This window comes from Ranitomeya variabilis, chromosome 1, assembly GCF_051348905.1.
Source record: "Ranitomeya variabilis isolate aRanVar5 chromosome 1, aRanVar5.hap1, whole genome shotgun sequence".
Classification (NCBI taxonomy): Eukaryota; Metazoa; Chordata; class Amphibia; order Anura; family Dendrobatidae; genus Ranitomeya; species Ranitomeya variabilis.
Genome location: NC_135232.1, coordinates 1,146,643,858 through 1,146,660,087, shown reverse-complemented (window position 1 = coordinate 1,146,660,087; position 16,230 = coordinate 1,146,643,858). Strand labels below are relative to the sequence as shown.

General features: G+C 49.4%; 1 protein-coding gene across 5 annotated transcripts in view; it reads right to left on the bottom strand.

Annotated features, from left to right (window-relative positions):
• The window catches only part of SFXN5 (sideroflexin 5), a 317,212-nt gene that overhangs the window by 163,317 nt on the left and 137,665 nt on the right, over positions 1 to 16,230 (bottom strand). For all 5 annotated transcript variants that reach the window (XM_077280329.1, XM_077280330.1, XM_077280333.1 and 2 more), the window contains one exon: positions 8,425 to 8,515. In XM_077280329.1, the coding sequence (XP_077136444.1) occupies positions 8,425 to 8,515 (91 nt within the window). The remainder of the gene's footprint in view (positions 1 to 8,424; positions 8,516 to 16,230) is intronic.

The window sequence follows — 16,230 nt, the reverse complement described above, 5'->3', positions numbered from 1 at the left end:
AAACTATCTATAAAAAGAGAGAAGCATATGGCCTCTTCTGTGAGCGGAGGATCTGTCCGCTCTCCAGACATGTCTGCTGCAGGAAGAACTTCTACTTCACAAAAAGTTACGATTCCACTGCTTTTTTTTTCTTTTTTGTGCCTTATTTCACCCTCTGCCCCTCTCTGCACAATGACCACTGCACAGATCACAGAGCATGCCCACAAAAGGCAGTAAGTGCTACCACAGCTCACCCACTGCTTCTCTCTGCACAATGACCACTGCACAGATCACAGAGCATGCCCACAAAAAGCAGTAAGTGCTACCACAGCTCACCCACTGCTTCTCTCTGCACAATGACCACTGCACAGATCACAGAGCATGCCCACAAAAGGCAGTAAGTGCTACCACAGCTCGCCCCCTGCCCCTCTCTGAACAATGACCACTGCACAGATCACAGAGCATGCCCACAAAAAGCAGTAAGTGCTACCACAGCTCACCCACTGCTTCTCTCTGCACAATGACCACTGCACAGATCACAGAGCATGCCCACAAAAAGCAGTAAGTGCTACCACAGCTCACCCACTGCTTCTCTCTGCACAATGACCACTGCACAGATCACAGAGCATGCCCACAAAAAGCAGTAAGTGCTACCACAGCTCACCCACTGCTTCTCTCTGCACAATGACCACTGCACAGATCACAGAGCATGCCCACAAAAAGCAGTAAGTGCTACCACAGCTCACCCACTGCTTCTCTCTGCACAATGACCACTGCACAGATCACAGAGCATGCCCACAAAAGGCAGTAAGTGCTACCACAGCTCTCCCCCTGCCCCTCTCTGCACAATGACCACTGCACAGATCACAGAGCATGCCCACATTAATACCCCACAGAAGTCAGTAAGTGATCCCCCGACCAACTGACTTTTTAATGTTCATAACACATCTGTAAATGCGGTTTACAGCCCCATGGGCAGGATGTCCGCCCCATATTCATCTACAGAAAACACAATGAAAAGTTTTTAAATCAGAAAACAGATTGAGAAAAAAATTAACAATTTGTCAACATCTGGTGTTATTTCGGCGAGTGTTAAAAAAAAAAAAAAAAAAAAAAAAAAAAAAGTGATATCAAGTTCAGTAAAACAAACATCCGTCCCTGTTGTCTTTTTAAAATATTTTATTGCTTAAGAAGAAGCAAAAGGATAAATAGATCCATAGGGGGCACCACTGCCAGTGTGCCAGCCTCATCCTATCATGGAGACTGAGCCCGGACCCCCAACATCAGGGTCTGCCCCACAAAATGCTCAGAAATTCCCACAGACGCCTCCAAAATCTTGTTGAAATCTTTCCCAGAAGCGCGGAGCCGTCACATCTGCAGACTCCATATTACTGTCTATGGATGAGAAGGGACAGAGAAGCTCCTGGAGGGGGCACATACTTTCCTCAGTGCAGCGCGTACTCCCATAGATTCTCTGCTAGAACAATCTGCTCCGCTGACCCCGACAATCACAATGGCAGCAGATGGTTTTCAGCGTAATCACCATAAATGAGACATTAAATCATATTGTACAGAAAAGGAAGATCTGACGGAAAAAGAGACGAGCGATGACGAGGAGACGGGAGAAGATGAGGACCACGTCTACTGCGCTCACACAGGACGACCCCGCTACATGGTGGCCGATCCCCAAGAGTCTGTGCCACCAGAAATAACGAGAGACCACGAGATCTATTATCTGTCTATTATCTACACCCAGACAGTGTTGTGTTTTCCATGAAAACTCCTACATTTATTAATCCAATGAGTTGCCAAATGAATGTATAATCTAGTCCAGACATTGACCAGATTGTTTTTTTTTTATAATTTTCTCCTTCAACCTTTGCTCCCTTTGCAGCACTTCCAGCATTGCAGACCTTCGGCATTTTAGCAGTTAATTTGCTGAGGTAATCTGGAGACATTTCCCCCCATGCTTCCAGAAGCCCCTCCACAGGTTGGTTTGGCTTGAGGGGCACTTTTTGCACCATACGGTCAAGCTGCTCCCACAACAGCTCAATGGTGTTGAGATCTGGTGACTGTGCTGGCCACTCCATTACAGATACCAGCTGCCGGCTTCTCCCCTAAATAGTTCTGGTATAATTTGGAGGTGTGCTTTGGGTCATTGTCCTGTTATAGGATGAGATTGGCTCCAATCAAGCGCTGTCCACAGGGTATGGCATGGCGGCGCAAAATGGAGTGATAGCCTTCCTTATTCAAAATCCCTTTTACCTTGTACAAATCTCCCACTTTACCAGCACCAAAGCACCAGACCATCACATTACCTCCACCATGCTTGACAGAGGCGTCACGCACTCTTCCAGCATCTTTTCAGTTGTTCTGCATCTCACAAATGTTCTTCTGTGTGATCCAAACACCTCAAACTTGGATTCGTCTGTCCATAACACTTTTTCCAATCTTCCTCTGTCCAATGTCTGTGTTCTTTGCCCATATTCATCTTTTCCTTTTATTAGCCAGTCTCAGATATGGCTTTTCCTTTGCCACTCTGCCCTAAAGGCCAGCATCCCGGAGTCGCCTCTTCACTGTAGACGTTGACACTGGCGTTTTGCATGTACTATGTAATGAAGCTGCCAGTTGAGGACCTGCGAGGCGACGATTTCTCAAACTACAGACTGTAATGTACTTGTCCCTTTGCTCAGTTGTGCAGCGGGGCCTACCACTTCACTTTCTACTCTGGTTAGAGCCTGTTTGTGCTCTCCTCTGAAGGGAGTAGTACACACCGTTGTAGGAAAGCTTCAGATTCTTGGCAATTTCTCGCATGGAATAGCCTTCATTTCTAAGAACAGAACAGACTGTCGAGTTTCACATGAAAGTTCTTTTTTTCTGGCCATTTTGAGAGTTTAATGGAACCAACAAATGTAATGCTCCAGATTCTCAACTAGCTCAAAGGAAGGTCAGGTTTATAGGTTCTCAAATCAGCCAAACTGTTCTCAGCTGTGCTAACATACACATACACATACACATACACAAGGGTTTTCAAGGGTATTCTAACCACCCATTAGCCTTCTTACACAGTTAGCAAACACAAAGTACCATAAGCACTGGAGTGATGGTTGCTGGAAAAGGGCCTCCTTACACCTATGAATATATTGCATTACATACCAGATGTTTGCAGCTAGAATAGTCATTTACCACATTAACAATGTATAGAGTGTATTTCTGAATCATTTCATGTTAGCTTCATTGGAAAAAACTGTCATTTTCTTAAAAAAAAAAGGAAATTTCTAAGTGACCCTAAACTTTTGAATGGTAGTGTATCTATTATCTATCATCTATCTATTATCTATCTATCATCTATCTATTATCTATCTATTATCTATCCATTATCCATCTAACATGGAGAGTAACTTTCTTTCAGTGTGTGGCCTATCCTCTGCTTTAGTCTTTTGCAGACCCCTGGGTTGTAGTTAGGGGCCGCGTCGTCCTGTAGATTGCATCCCCTTTTTTGTCCTCATCTATCACATTTATCTACAGCAGAGTCTCCTGACTATGATATAACATTTCTGCCACCCGCACATTCGATGGTTACCACGATGGATCGGTGGGTAAGGATTATCACACGTTTGCCAGTGGCCTGTGGGTGAGAACGCAGATTGAGCGCTGTGCAAGCGCGATGCAGATGACAGCACCCCGGGGATCATTACTTCTCACGTGCCTTACATACGGCTGTAGAATGAAGAGCCGGGAGGACGTTGGTGGATGAGGGGTTGTTACACTGATAATATCTGATGTATCCCGATGGGAGTATGTCCGGTGACCACACGGATTTCCCTCAATAAACTGATGTGTATGGAGCTCACTGCCTTTCCATTCTAGGACACCTTCACCCCGCCCATGAGCTGCCTCTTTGACCAATGATATAAAGCTCCTCCCCTGAGGATCCTGTGTATCTGGGAGCACTCATTGCCACAGTAAGGAGCCTTCCATGGTTATAGGGAAGACTAAAACATCAAATGTGATCTTACATGAAGGACCAGGAGTTATTTGGCAACACGATGATTGTACTGAGGACCGGTGGAGCGTTTACAGCTCGGCTAGGTTCTCTTTATGACATGTTAGAGGACAGATTCGGAGGACCGCGCTGTACTCTGCTCCTGGCTTTATTGTGGTCAGCAGCCCGCAGCTTTATTAATTAAGCCGAGAGCCGTGGCGCCTCTTCCTAGAGAATGACGTGATCCCGAGAGATTCCAGCGTAAATCTGATGATTGTTTACCACAATACCCCGATGAAATCAGAGCAGCCGTCGCTGCGGTGGTGAGATCTGATCATCAGCCTCCTAATAAGCAGGCAAGTTACAACACAAAGCACCGCTAATGGATACGGCCCTCCGGCCCGCTGGGGATGCCCCTCCGACCCATCAGATGGAAATCTTAAAGGAATAGCGCAGATTCCCCACCCAGCTCCTCTAGCACATGGCCGCGATCACTGGCTCCAGCTATGATGCATCGTCTATAGGAGTATGACGGAGTCTGAACGCTATCCTCACTTCTCATCTTGGGGTCATATTGCCGTTTTGTCTTCCATCCTTCCTTTACATCTGCAGCTCTGCTCTGCTCCATTGTCTGTAAGACCTGGGATATTCAGCAGTCCCATGTGAAACTGGGACTAGTGTTGTTGTGATGTGCCCCATGATTTATACTGCAGCCCTGCTTGAGCAGAACGGTCTGTATGCAGAAGCCTCATGAATGCTGTGCACAGCGCTGGCTCATTAGTACGCACCGGCCCCGCTCCGTTACACTGTCTTGTGCTCCACGTCGGGCTTTACAAGTGGCCCTGCGCGCTCCATGTGTTGTATTTCCTTGGCCAGTATCGCCAGGACTCATATACACATTTTGTATCTATGTGCATATATACACTGCTCCAAAAAATAAAAGGTACCACTAAGGCTACTTTCACACTAGCGTCGCACGACGGTTGCAACGTGTGGCAATGCGTCGCACTGCGTCGCTAATTCAAGTCTATGGAGAAAAAACGCATCCTGCAACCAATTTTGCAGGATGCGTTTTTTCTACAGAACGAAGCATAGCGACGTGCAGTGCACGACGCTAGTGTGAAAGAGGCCTTACACAACACGATGTAACTCCAAGTCAATCTCATCTGTGAAATCAACCTGTCCAGTTAAGAAGCAACACCGATTGTGAGTCAATGTCTCCTGCTGTTGTGCATATGGAACAGACAACAGATAGAAATAATAGGCAGTTAGAAAGGCAACCCCTATAAAGGAGCGGTTCTGAAGGGGTGACCACAGACTATTTCTCTGTTCTCATCCTTTTTGGCTGTTTTGGTCATGTGGTGTGTACAATCCACAGAAGTTGCTCAGGTAGTGCAGCTCATCCAGGATGGCACATCAATGCGAGCTGTGGGAAGAAGGGTAGCTGTGTCTGTCAGCACCGTGTCCAGAGCATGGAGATGATACCAGGCCAGTACACTAAGAGACATGGAGGGGGCCGTAGGAGGGCAACAACCAAGCAGCAGGACCGGTGCCACCTCCTCTGTGCAAGGAGGAACAGGAAGAGCAGTGCCAGAGCCCTACAAAATGAGCTCCAGCAGGCCACTAACATCCATGGGTCTACTCACACTGTCAGAAACAGACTCCATGAGGATGGTCTGAGTGCCCGACGTCCACAAGTGGGTGTTATGCTTACAGTCCAACACCGTGCAGGACAATTGGCATTTGCCAGAGAAAACCAAGATTGGCAGATTCAACATAGGCAACCTGTGCTCTTCACGAATGAGAGCACGTTCACACTGAGCGCATGTGACAGATGTAACAGAGTCTGGAGACGCCGTGCAGAACGTTCTGTTGCCTGTAACATCTTCCAGCATGACCGGTTTGGCAATGGGTCAGTAATGGTGTGGGGGAGCATTTCATTGGAGGGCCACACAGCCCTCCTTGTGCTCGCCAGTGGTAGCCTGACTGCCACTAGGTACCGGGATAAAATCCTGAGACCCATTGTGAGACCATATGCTGGTGCGGTAGTAGTAACTCCCTTACTCGTCCTGCACAGTTCCAGTCCACAATCATCAGGATGTCTCCAGCACTTCACCTGCTTGCCTGCAGTTTCCAGCAACCTTGCTGCCTGTCAGTGGAGGACTTCACCTGCTTGTTTGTGGCCTCCAGGACCCCTTTAATACTTTCATATCCGCCTGTGGCATCCAGTAACTCCACCGTTTCCCGCGTGCTGAACCTGCCTGCTGAACTAATGCCTGTAGGCCGTGTGCTCACCCAGACCTCGGGCTTAGTGGATCCATCTTCCCTCGTGTGCCCACATTGTGTAACATTTATTTTACTGTCAGGGTGGAAGTTACAAGCCACCAACGAGAAATGGAGATTACTGGTCTAAAGATGTTGTCCCATAAATAATGTATCTATCTCCCATTTACAGCATAGATGATAAATGTCTGATCGCTGAGAGCATTGCTCCTGAAAAACTCAATGATCTCCAGAATTCAGGGCACAAAGTCCTCTGTATGAATGGAGCGGTACTGAGCATGTGCGACCTCTGCTCCATATATGGGCACTAGGACTGATGGTAGCACATGCTCACAAAGGCGACCTATTGCCACCCAATTCTGGGATCACGGGAGGTCTCAGCAGCTGGACTCCAACGCTCATACACTTATTACTTCTCCTGTGGATAGCGAAGCAAAGCGGTTTATGGGAATGTCCCTTAAAGTTATAAAAACATACAGAAAATAAAAATCAAATTGGCGCATATTAGACTGAAAACTGATAAATCTATAATGAAATCGCCTCTGTGTCCCAGGAAATCAGCCAGGTCATCCCTTCACCATTCACTGTCCTCCCTTCTCCCTTTCACTGTCCTGTGTCTGTCCGTACAATAGCTGTCTGCAGCAGGAGCCTCTCCCCTATGCTGAGTCTACAGGAGATCACAACTACTCAGCAGCATCCTCTCTGCTCATTTTGGAATACAGGGAAATATTTTTTAAAAATCTGTATCTCAGGAGTCCAACAATATCCTCTGTCCTCCTCCTTACTGTTCTGTGACTGTAAAGAAAGGCAAATAGACTGAGCCCCGCCACTAGACTGAACCCCGCCGCCAGACTGAGCGCCGCCGCCACACTGAGCCCCGCCCCAAGACTGAGCCCCGCCGCCACACTGAGCCCCGCCGCCACACTGAGCCCCGTCACCACACTGAGCCCCACCCCAAGACTGAGCCCCGCCGCCACACTGAACCCCACCCCAGGACTGAGCCCCGCCGCAACACTGAGCCCCGACCCAAGACTGAGCCCCGCCGCCACACTGAGCCCCGCCGCCACACTGAGCCCCGCCCCAAGACTGAGCCCTGTTGCCACAATGAGCCCCGCCGCCACACTGAGCCCCGCGACCAGACTGAGCCCTGTCGCCACAATGAGCCCCGCCGCCACACTGAGCCCCGCCACCACACTGAGCCCCACCCCAAGACTGAGCCCCGCCGCCAGACTGAGCCCCGCCACCAGACTGAGCCCCGCCACCAGACTGAGCCCCGCCACCAGACTGAGCCCCGCCACCAGACTGAGCCCCGCCTCCTCGGCTCAAAGAATAATACTGAGAAATAGATAAAGAACTCTTCTTGTGTTTCAGATCAGTCATGTTCCCCATCCTCCTTTTGACTGTCCTGTGTCTGGCTGTACTGCAACTGGCTTCAGCAGGAGCCTCCCCCCTCTGTTCAGTCTACATTAGGGAAAAAAGACTAAGCTCAATCGCCTTGGCTCTATTGCAATTGAAACTATGAAATATATGAAGACACCTCCATGTATCCCATTAGATCGGCCATGTTATCCCTTTTCACTGTCCTGTGTCTGACTGTACAAAGGCTGCAGCAGGAGCCTCTCCCCTCTGCTCAGTCTACAATATAAAGCAAGAAAAGTAAGCACAACCTCTTGACTAAGTTTCACCTCCTCTGCTTATATAATGATTAAAACTAAGAAATACATTAAGCAGTCTTCTCTGTCCCAGAAGTGCCTCACTGTCCTGTGTCTGGCTGTCCAGTAACTGGCTGCAGCAGGAGCCTCCCCCCTTTCCTCAGTCAGCAGAAAGACAAAAGACTAAGCACAATCCTTGACTAGGCTTCACCTCTGATCATATGAAGATGAAAGCTAAGAGATACAAACAGCCATCTTCTCTGTCTGTCCCAGGAGCTCCTTGCTGCCTTGTGTCTGGCTGTCCAATAACTGGCTGCAGCAGGAAGACGACATATTACGAAGCCCTACACCCTGACTGAGAAGACGGCGCTCCCGTTGACCACCAATCAATGATGGAACTGATACGCAGGAGATGTGTCTTGTGTCCTCTGCAGAATTTCCACAAGTCTGACTTCAGGGACATGCAGGAAATGCTGACAATCAGCGGTGGTGGCCAGGCTCCGAGGACAGCGGGTACAGACTTACCGACAGCTGGAAATGGCACAAATCGCTGGATGAAGAGTCTGGTAGAAGGAGAAAACTTGTTTGCCCTCTGAACCAGAGAATTAAGGCCGACCTGGAAAGAGAAGACGCAGAAGATCAGCGGCCATGCTTCAAACTTTGGGAAAAAGCCGCTCTTAAAGGGGTTGTCCGGTCCCCAAACACAGATGTCTTATCCTTAAGACCAGCTGCGCTACGCTCTGGCGGAGTTACGACCCGTCCACGTGGCCACCACCGGCGCTTATCACAGCTGATCAGTGGGTGCTGGTGCCGGACCCCCAGACCTGATACTGATGGCCTACCCTGAGGAGATCTAGTGACAGGAAAAACACTTTTACCATTTCTTTTCTTTTTAAATGACAAAAAAGTACAACTTTTCATGAAAAAATACAATTTGGCCACTTTTTTTTTAATCCCCCGCACTGCAGAAATCCCGTTCCCCCAGTGCCCCGGTCAGTAATGTGACTGCAGAACATCATTTCTCTCTTTTCTCTTACTTCGGTTGTGCAATAAAACTTATTTTTTTTAATAAATATAACTTTGCTTTTATTTTTTATTGTAACATCCAAGAAGCTCATTTTTCATTTATCCAATAGACGCTGTGTGCCGCCATTTTCATTTTGTGGATTGTCTAGAACTTGTCATTGGTACGGATGGACAATTGATTTCTTTTAGTCAGTGAGCTCTGTTATATTTTGGTGCCTTTTCCTCAGTTTTTAGTGCTTGTAGATGACGGACCTGGAGTGACGGAGGGTGTGAGGCGCGCACTAGTGTGAGGGGTCTACAATCACCGGCTGATGTCAGAGCACTTAGAGCCCCCCGGAGCCGAGACCCTGAGTGATTACGGGCAGTAACAGCAGATTCACACGCTGTCAGACGCTCGCTCCGCACGGCGCTCACAATTATCGGGGAGAGGGAGCTGGGATTAAAAAACCCACAGGGGCTTTATCACATCGGAGACGCTGACAGAAAACCTGAACGTACAATGTGCAAGAAGAAAGATCCGACCGGATCCATAAATACTCCCCGTAACCCCATCAGTGCCACCGCCCTGCAAACAGCGGAGACCGGATCCATAAATACTCCCCGTAACCCCGTCACTGCCACCGCCCTGCAAACAGCGGGGACCGGATCCATAAATACTCCCCGTAACCCCGTCACTGCCACCGCCCTGCAAACAGCGGGGACCGGATCCATAAATACTCCCCGTAACCCCGTCACTGCCACCGCCCTGCAAACAGCGGGGACCGGATCCATAAATACTCCCCGTAACCCCGTCACTGCCACCGCCCTGCAAACAGCGGGGACCAGATCCATAAATACTCCCCGTAACCCCATCAGTGCCACCGCCCTGCAAACAGCGGGGACCGGATCCATAAATACTCCCCGTAACCCCGTCACTGCCACCGCCCTGCAAACAGCAGGGACCGGATCCATAAATACTCCCCGAAACCCCTTCAGTGCCACCGCCCTGCAAACAGCGGGGACCGGATCCATAAATACTCCCCGTAACCCCGTCAGTGCCACCGCCCTGCAAACAGCGGAGACCGGATCCATAAACACTCCCCGTAACCCCGTCACTGCCACCGCCCTGCAAACAGCGGAGAACGGATCCATAAATACTCCCCGTAACCCCGTCACTGCCACCGCCCTGCAAACAGCGGGGACCGGATCCATAAATACTCCCCGTAACCCCGTCAGTGCCACCGCCCTGCAAACAGCGGGGACGGGATCCATAGATACTCCCCGTAACCCCGTCAGTGCCACCGCCCTGCAAACAGCGGGGACCGGATCCATAAATACTCCGCGTAACCCCGTCACTGCCACAGCACTGCAAACAGCGGGGACCGGATCCATAAATACTCCCCGTAACCCCGTCAGTGCCACAGCACTGCAAACAGCGGAGACCGGATCCATAAATACTCCCCGTAACCCCATCACTGCCACAGCACTGCAAACAGCGGAGACCGGATCCATAAATACTCCCCGTAACCCCTTCAGTGCCACCGCCCTGCAAACAGCGGAGACCGGATCCATAAATACTCCCCGTAACCCCGTCAGTGCCACCGCCCTGCAAACAGCGGAGAGCGGATCCATAAACACTCCCCGTAACCCCGTCACTGCCACCGCCCTGCAAACAGCGGAGACCGGATCCATAAACACTCCCCGTAACCCAGTCACTGCCACCGCCCTGCAAACAGCGGAGACCGGATCCATAAATACTCCCCGTAACCCCGTCACTGCCACCGCCCTGCAAACAGTGGAGAACGGATCCATAAATACTCCCCGTAACCCCGTCACTGCCACCGCCCTGCAAACAGCGGAGACCGGATCCATAAATACTCCCCGTAACCCCGTCAGTGCCACCGCCCTGCAAACAGCGGGGACCGGATCCATAAATACTCCCCGTAACCCCGTCAGTGCTACCGCCCTGCAAACAGCGGGGACCGGATCCATAAATACTCCCCGTAACCCCGTCAGTGCCACCGCCCTGCAAACAGCGGGGACCGGATCCATAAATACTCCCCGTAACCCCGTCAGTGCCACCGCCCTGCAAACAGCGGAGACCGGATCCATAAATACTCCCCGTAACCCCGTCAGTGCCACCGCCCTGCAAACAGCGGGGACCGGATCCATAAATACTCCCCGTAACCCCGTCACTGCCACCGCCCTGCAAACAGCGGGGACCGGATCCATAAATACTCCCCGTAACCCCGTCACTGCCACCGCCCTGCAAACAGCGGGGACCGGATCCATAAATACTCCCCGTAACCCCGTCAGTGCCACCGCCCTGCAAACAGCGGAGACCGGATCCATAAATACTCCCCGTAACCCCGTCACTGCCACCGCCCTGCAAACAGCGGAGACCAGATCCATAAACACTCCCCGTAACCCCGTCACTGCCACCGCCCTGCAAACAGCGGGGACCGGATCCATAAATACTCCCCGTAACCCCGTCACTGCCACCGCCCTGCAAACAGCGGGGACCGGATCCATAAATACTCCCCGTAAGCCCGTCACTGCCACCGCCCTGCAAACAGCGGGGACCGGATCCATAAATACTCCCCGTAACCCCGTCACTGCCACCGCCCTGCAAACAGCGGGGACCGGATCCATAAATACTCCCCGTAACCCCGTCACTGCCTCCGCCCTGCAAACAGCAGGGACCGGATCCATAAATACTCCCCGTAACCCCGTCACTGCCACAGCACTGCAAACAGCGGAGACCGGATCCATAAATACTCCCCGTAACCCAGTCAGTGCCATCGCCATGGAAACAGCGGAGACCGGATCCATAAACACTCCCCGTAACCCCATCACTGCCACCGCCCTGCAAACAGCGGGGACCGGATCCATAAATACTCCCAGTAACCCTGTCACTGCCGCCGCCCTGCAAACAGCGGGGACCGGATCCATAAATACTCCCCGTAACCCCGTCAGTGCCACCGACCTGCAAACAGCGGAGACCAGATCCTGTCATGGTTCTCAATGGCAAGAGAACGTAGTAAAGCATACAAAAGGACTAGCTCTTGGAAGATGGGAACTCGAGCTGACTGTGAGCTAAACCTACCGCACAACTAACAGTGGCCGGGTAGCGTGCCTACGTTTTATCCCTAGACGCCCAGCGCCAGCCGGAGGACTGACTGACCCTAGCAGAGGAAAATACAGACCTGGCTTACCTCTAGAGAAATTTTCCCCAAAAGGCAGACAGTAGCCCCCACATATAATGTCGGTGATTTCAGAGGAAATTGACATACGAAGTATGAAGATAGGTTTAGCAAATAGAGGTCCGCTTACTAGATAGTAGGAAGACAGAAAAGGGAACTTCACAGTCAGCTGAAAACCCTTTCAAAACACCATCCTGAAATTACTTTAAGACTCTAATATCAACTCATGACACCAGAGTGGCAATTTCAGCTCACAAGAGCTTCCAGCCTCAGAAATATTCAATCACAGAGAACTGGAACAAAAATGCAAAACAAACTTAGGACTACAAGTCCAACTTAGCTGATAGTAGCTGATACTGAAAGACTGAAGGGGCATTTGAAAGACCAAAAGGCATCACCAAATACTCAAAGTGGCCCTCGGGTGTATTAAATGCGGTTTTCCACTCATCCCCCTGCTTAATTCGCACTAAATTATACGCCCCACGAAGATCAATCTTAGAGAACCACTTGGCCCCCTTTATTCGAGCAAACAAATCAGTAAGCAGTGGCAAAGGATACTGATATTTAACCGTGATTTTATTCAAAAGCCGATAATCAATACACGGCCTCAAAGAGCCATCTTTTTTAGCCACAAAGAAAAAAACGGCTCCTAAGGGAGATGACGAAGGACGAATATGTCCCTTTTCCAAGGACTCCTTTATATATTCTCGCATAGCAGCATGTTCAGGCACAGATAGATTAAATAAACGACCCTTTGGAAACTTACTGCCCGGAATCAGATCTATAGTACAATCGCAATCTCTGTGCGGAGGTAGTGAACCAAGTTTAGGCTCCTCAAAAACGTCACGATAATCAGATAAAAATTCCGGAATCTCAGAGGGAATAGATGACGAAATGGAAACCAAAGGTACGTCCCCATGAGTCCCCTGACATCCCCAGCTTAACACAGACATTGCTTTCCAGTCGAGGACTGGGTTATGAGATTGTAACCATGGTAATCCGAGCACCAACACATCATGTAGATTATACAACACAAGGAAGCGAATAATCTCCTGGTGATCCGGATTGATACGCATATTTACTTGTGTCCAGTATTGTGGTTTATTACTAGCCAATGGCGTGGAGTCAATACCCTTCAAAGGTATAGGAACTTCCAGAGGCTCTAAATCAAACCCACAGCGTTTGGCAAAGGACCAATCCATAAGACTCAAAGCGGCGCCAGAGTCGACATAGGCGTCCGCGGTAATAGACGATAAAGAGCAAATCAGGGTCACAGATAGAATAAACTTAGACTGTAAAGTGCCAATTGAAACAGACTTATCAACCTTCTTAGTACGTTTAGAGCATGCTGATATAACATGAGTTGAATCACCACAATAGAAGCACAACCCATTTTTTCGCCTAAAATTCTGTCGTTCGCTTCTGGACAGAATTCTATCACATTGCATAATCTCTGGCGCCTTCTCAGTAGACACCGCCAAATGGTGCACAGGCTTGCGCTCCCGCAAACGCCGATCAATCTGAATAGCCATTGTCATGGACTCATTCAGACCTGTAGGCACAGGGAACCCCACCATAACATCCTTAATGGCATCAGAGAGACCCTCTCTGAAATTCGCCGCCAGGGCGCACTCATTCCACTGAGCAAGCACAGACCACTTACGAAATTTTTGGCAGTATATTTCAGCCTCATCTTGCCCTTGAGACAGGGCCATTAAGGCTTTTTCAGCCTGAATCTCTAAATGAGGTTCCTCATAAAGCAACCCCAAAGCCAGGAAAAACGCATCCACATTGAGCAACGCAGGATCCCCTGGTGCCAAAGCAAATGCCCAGTCCTGAGGGTCGCCCCGGAGTAAGGAAATTACAATCCTGACCTGCTGTGCAGGATCTCCAGCGGAGCGAGATCTCAGAGACAAAAATAATTTACAATTATGTTTGAAATTCTGGAAGCGAGATCTATCCCCGGAGAAAAATTCAGGTAAAGGAATTCTAGGTTCAGATATAGGAGCATGAATAACAAAATCCTGTAAACTTTGAACCTTCACAGCGAGATTATCCAAACCTGTAGCCAAACTCTGAGGATCCATATTAATCAGGTGAAATCAGAACCATTCAAGGATTAGAAGGAGAGAGAGACGAAGGCTGCAGTAAGCAGAGATGCTAGTGAATCAACTAATGAGCAAACTCAGGAAAAAAAAAAAAAAAATTCTCTGCAGACTTCTTTTCTCTCCTTTCTTCTGCCAATTATTTTAACCCTTGGCCGGCCAAACTGTCATGGTTCTCAATGGCAAGAGAACGTAGTAAAGCATACAAAAGGACTAGCTCTTGGAAGATGGGAACTCGAGCTGACTGTGAGCTAAACCTACCGCACAACTAACAGTGGCCGGGTAGCGTGCCTACGTTTTATCCCTAGACGCCCAGCGCCAGCCGGAGTACTGACTGACCCTAGCAGAGGAAAATACAGACCTGGCTTACCTCTAGAGAAATTTTCCCCAAAAGGCAGACAGTAGCCCCCACATATATTGTCGGTGATTTCAGAGGAAATTGACATACGAAGTATGAAGATAGGTTTAGCAAAATGAGGTCCGCTTACTAGATAGTAGGAAGACAGAAAAGGGAACTTCACAGTCAGCTGAAAACCCTTTCAAAACACCATCCTGAAATTACTTTAAGACTCTAATATCAACTCATGACACCAGAGTGGCAATTTCAGCTCACAAGAGCTTCCAGCCTCAGAAATATTCAATCACAGAGAACTGGAACAAAAATGCAAAACAAACTTAGGACTACAAGTCCAACTTAGCTGATAGTAGTCTAGGAGCAGGAACATGCAACAGAAAGGCTTCTGGTAACATTGTTGGCCGGCATAGAAATGACTGAGGAGCAAGGCTAAATAGACAACTCCCACATCCTGATGGAAACAGGTGAACAGAGGAGATGAAGCACATAAGTGCAGTACCACCAGAAACCACCGGGGGAGCCCAGAAACCAAATTCACAACAGTACCCCCCCCTCAAGGAGGGGGCACCGAACCCTCACCAGAACCACCAGGGTGATCAGGATGAGCCCTATGAAAGGCACGGACCAAATCGGAGGCATGAACATCAGAGGCTGTCACCCAAGAGTTATCCTCCTGACCGTAGCCCTTCCACTTGACCAGATACTGAAGTCTCCGTCTGGAAACACGGGAGTCCAAGATCTTCTCGACAACGTACTCCAACTCACCCTCAACCAACACCGGAGCAGGAGGCTCAACGGAAGGCACAACAGGTACCTCATACCTGCGCAACAATGACCGATGGAAGACATTATGAATAGAAAAAGATGCAGGGAGGTCCAAACGAAAGGACACAGGGTTAAGAATCTCCAATATCCTGTACGGGCCGATGAACCGAGGCTTAAACTTAGGAGAAGAAACCTTCATAGGGACAAAACGAGAAGATAACCACACCAAGTCCCCAACACAAAGACGAGGACCAACACGACGACGGCGGTTGGCAAAATGCTGAGTCTTCTCCTGGGACAACTTCAAATTGTCCACCACATGCCCCCAAATCTGATGCAACCTCTCCACCACAGCATCCACTCCAGGACAATCCGAAGACTCCACCTGACCGGAAGAGAAACGAGGATGAAACCCCGAATTACAGAAGAAAGGAGAAACCAAGGTGGCAGAACTAGCCCGATTATTGAGGGCAAACTCCGCCAAGGGCAAAAAGGCAACCCAATCATCCTTATCCGCAGACACAAAACACCTCAAATAAGTCTCCAAGGTCTGATTAGTTCGCTCGGTCTGGCCATTAGTCTGAGGGTGGAAAGCAGACGAAAAAGACAAATCAATGCCCATCCTAGCACAGAACGCTCGCCAAAATCTAGACACGAATTGGGTTCCCCTGTCAGAAAGGATATTCTCCGGAATACCATGCAAGCGCACCACATTTTGAAAAAACAGAGGAACCAGCTCGGATGAGGAAGGCAATTTAGGCAAGGGAACCAAATGGACCATCTTAGAGAAACGGTCACACACCACCCAGATGACAGACATCTTCTGAGAAACAGGGAGATCAGAAATAAAATCCATGGAGATGTGAGTCCAAGGCCTCTTCGGAATAGGCAAGGATAA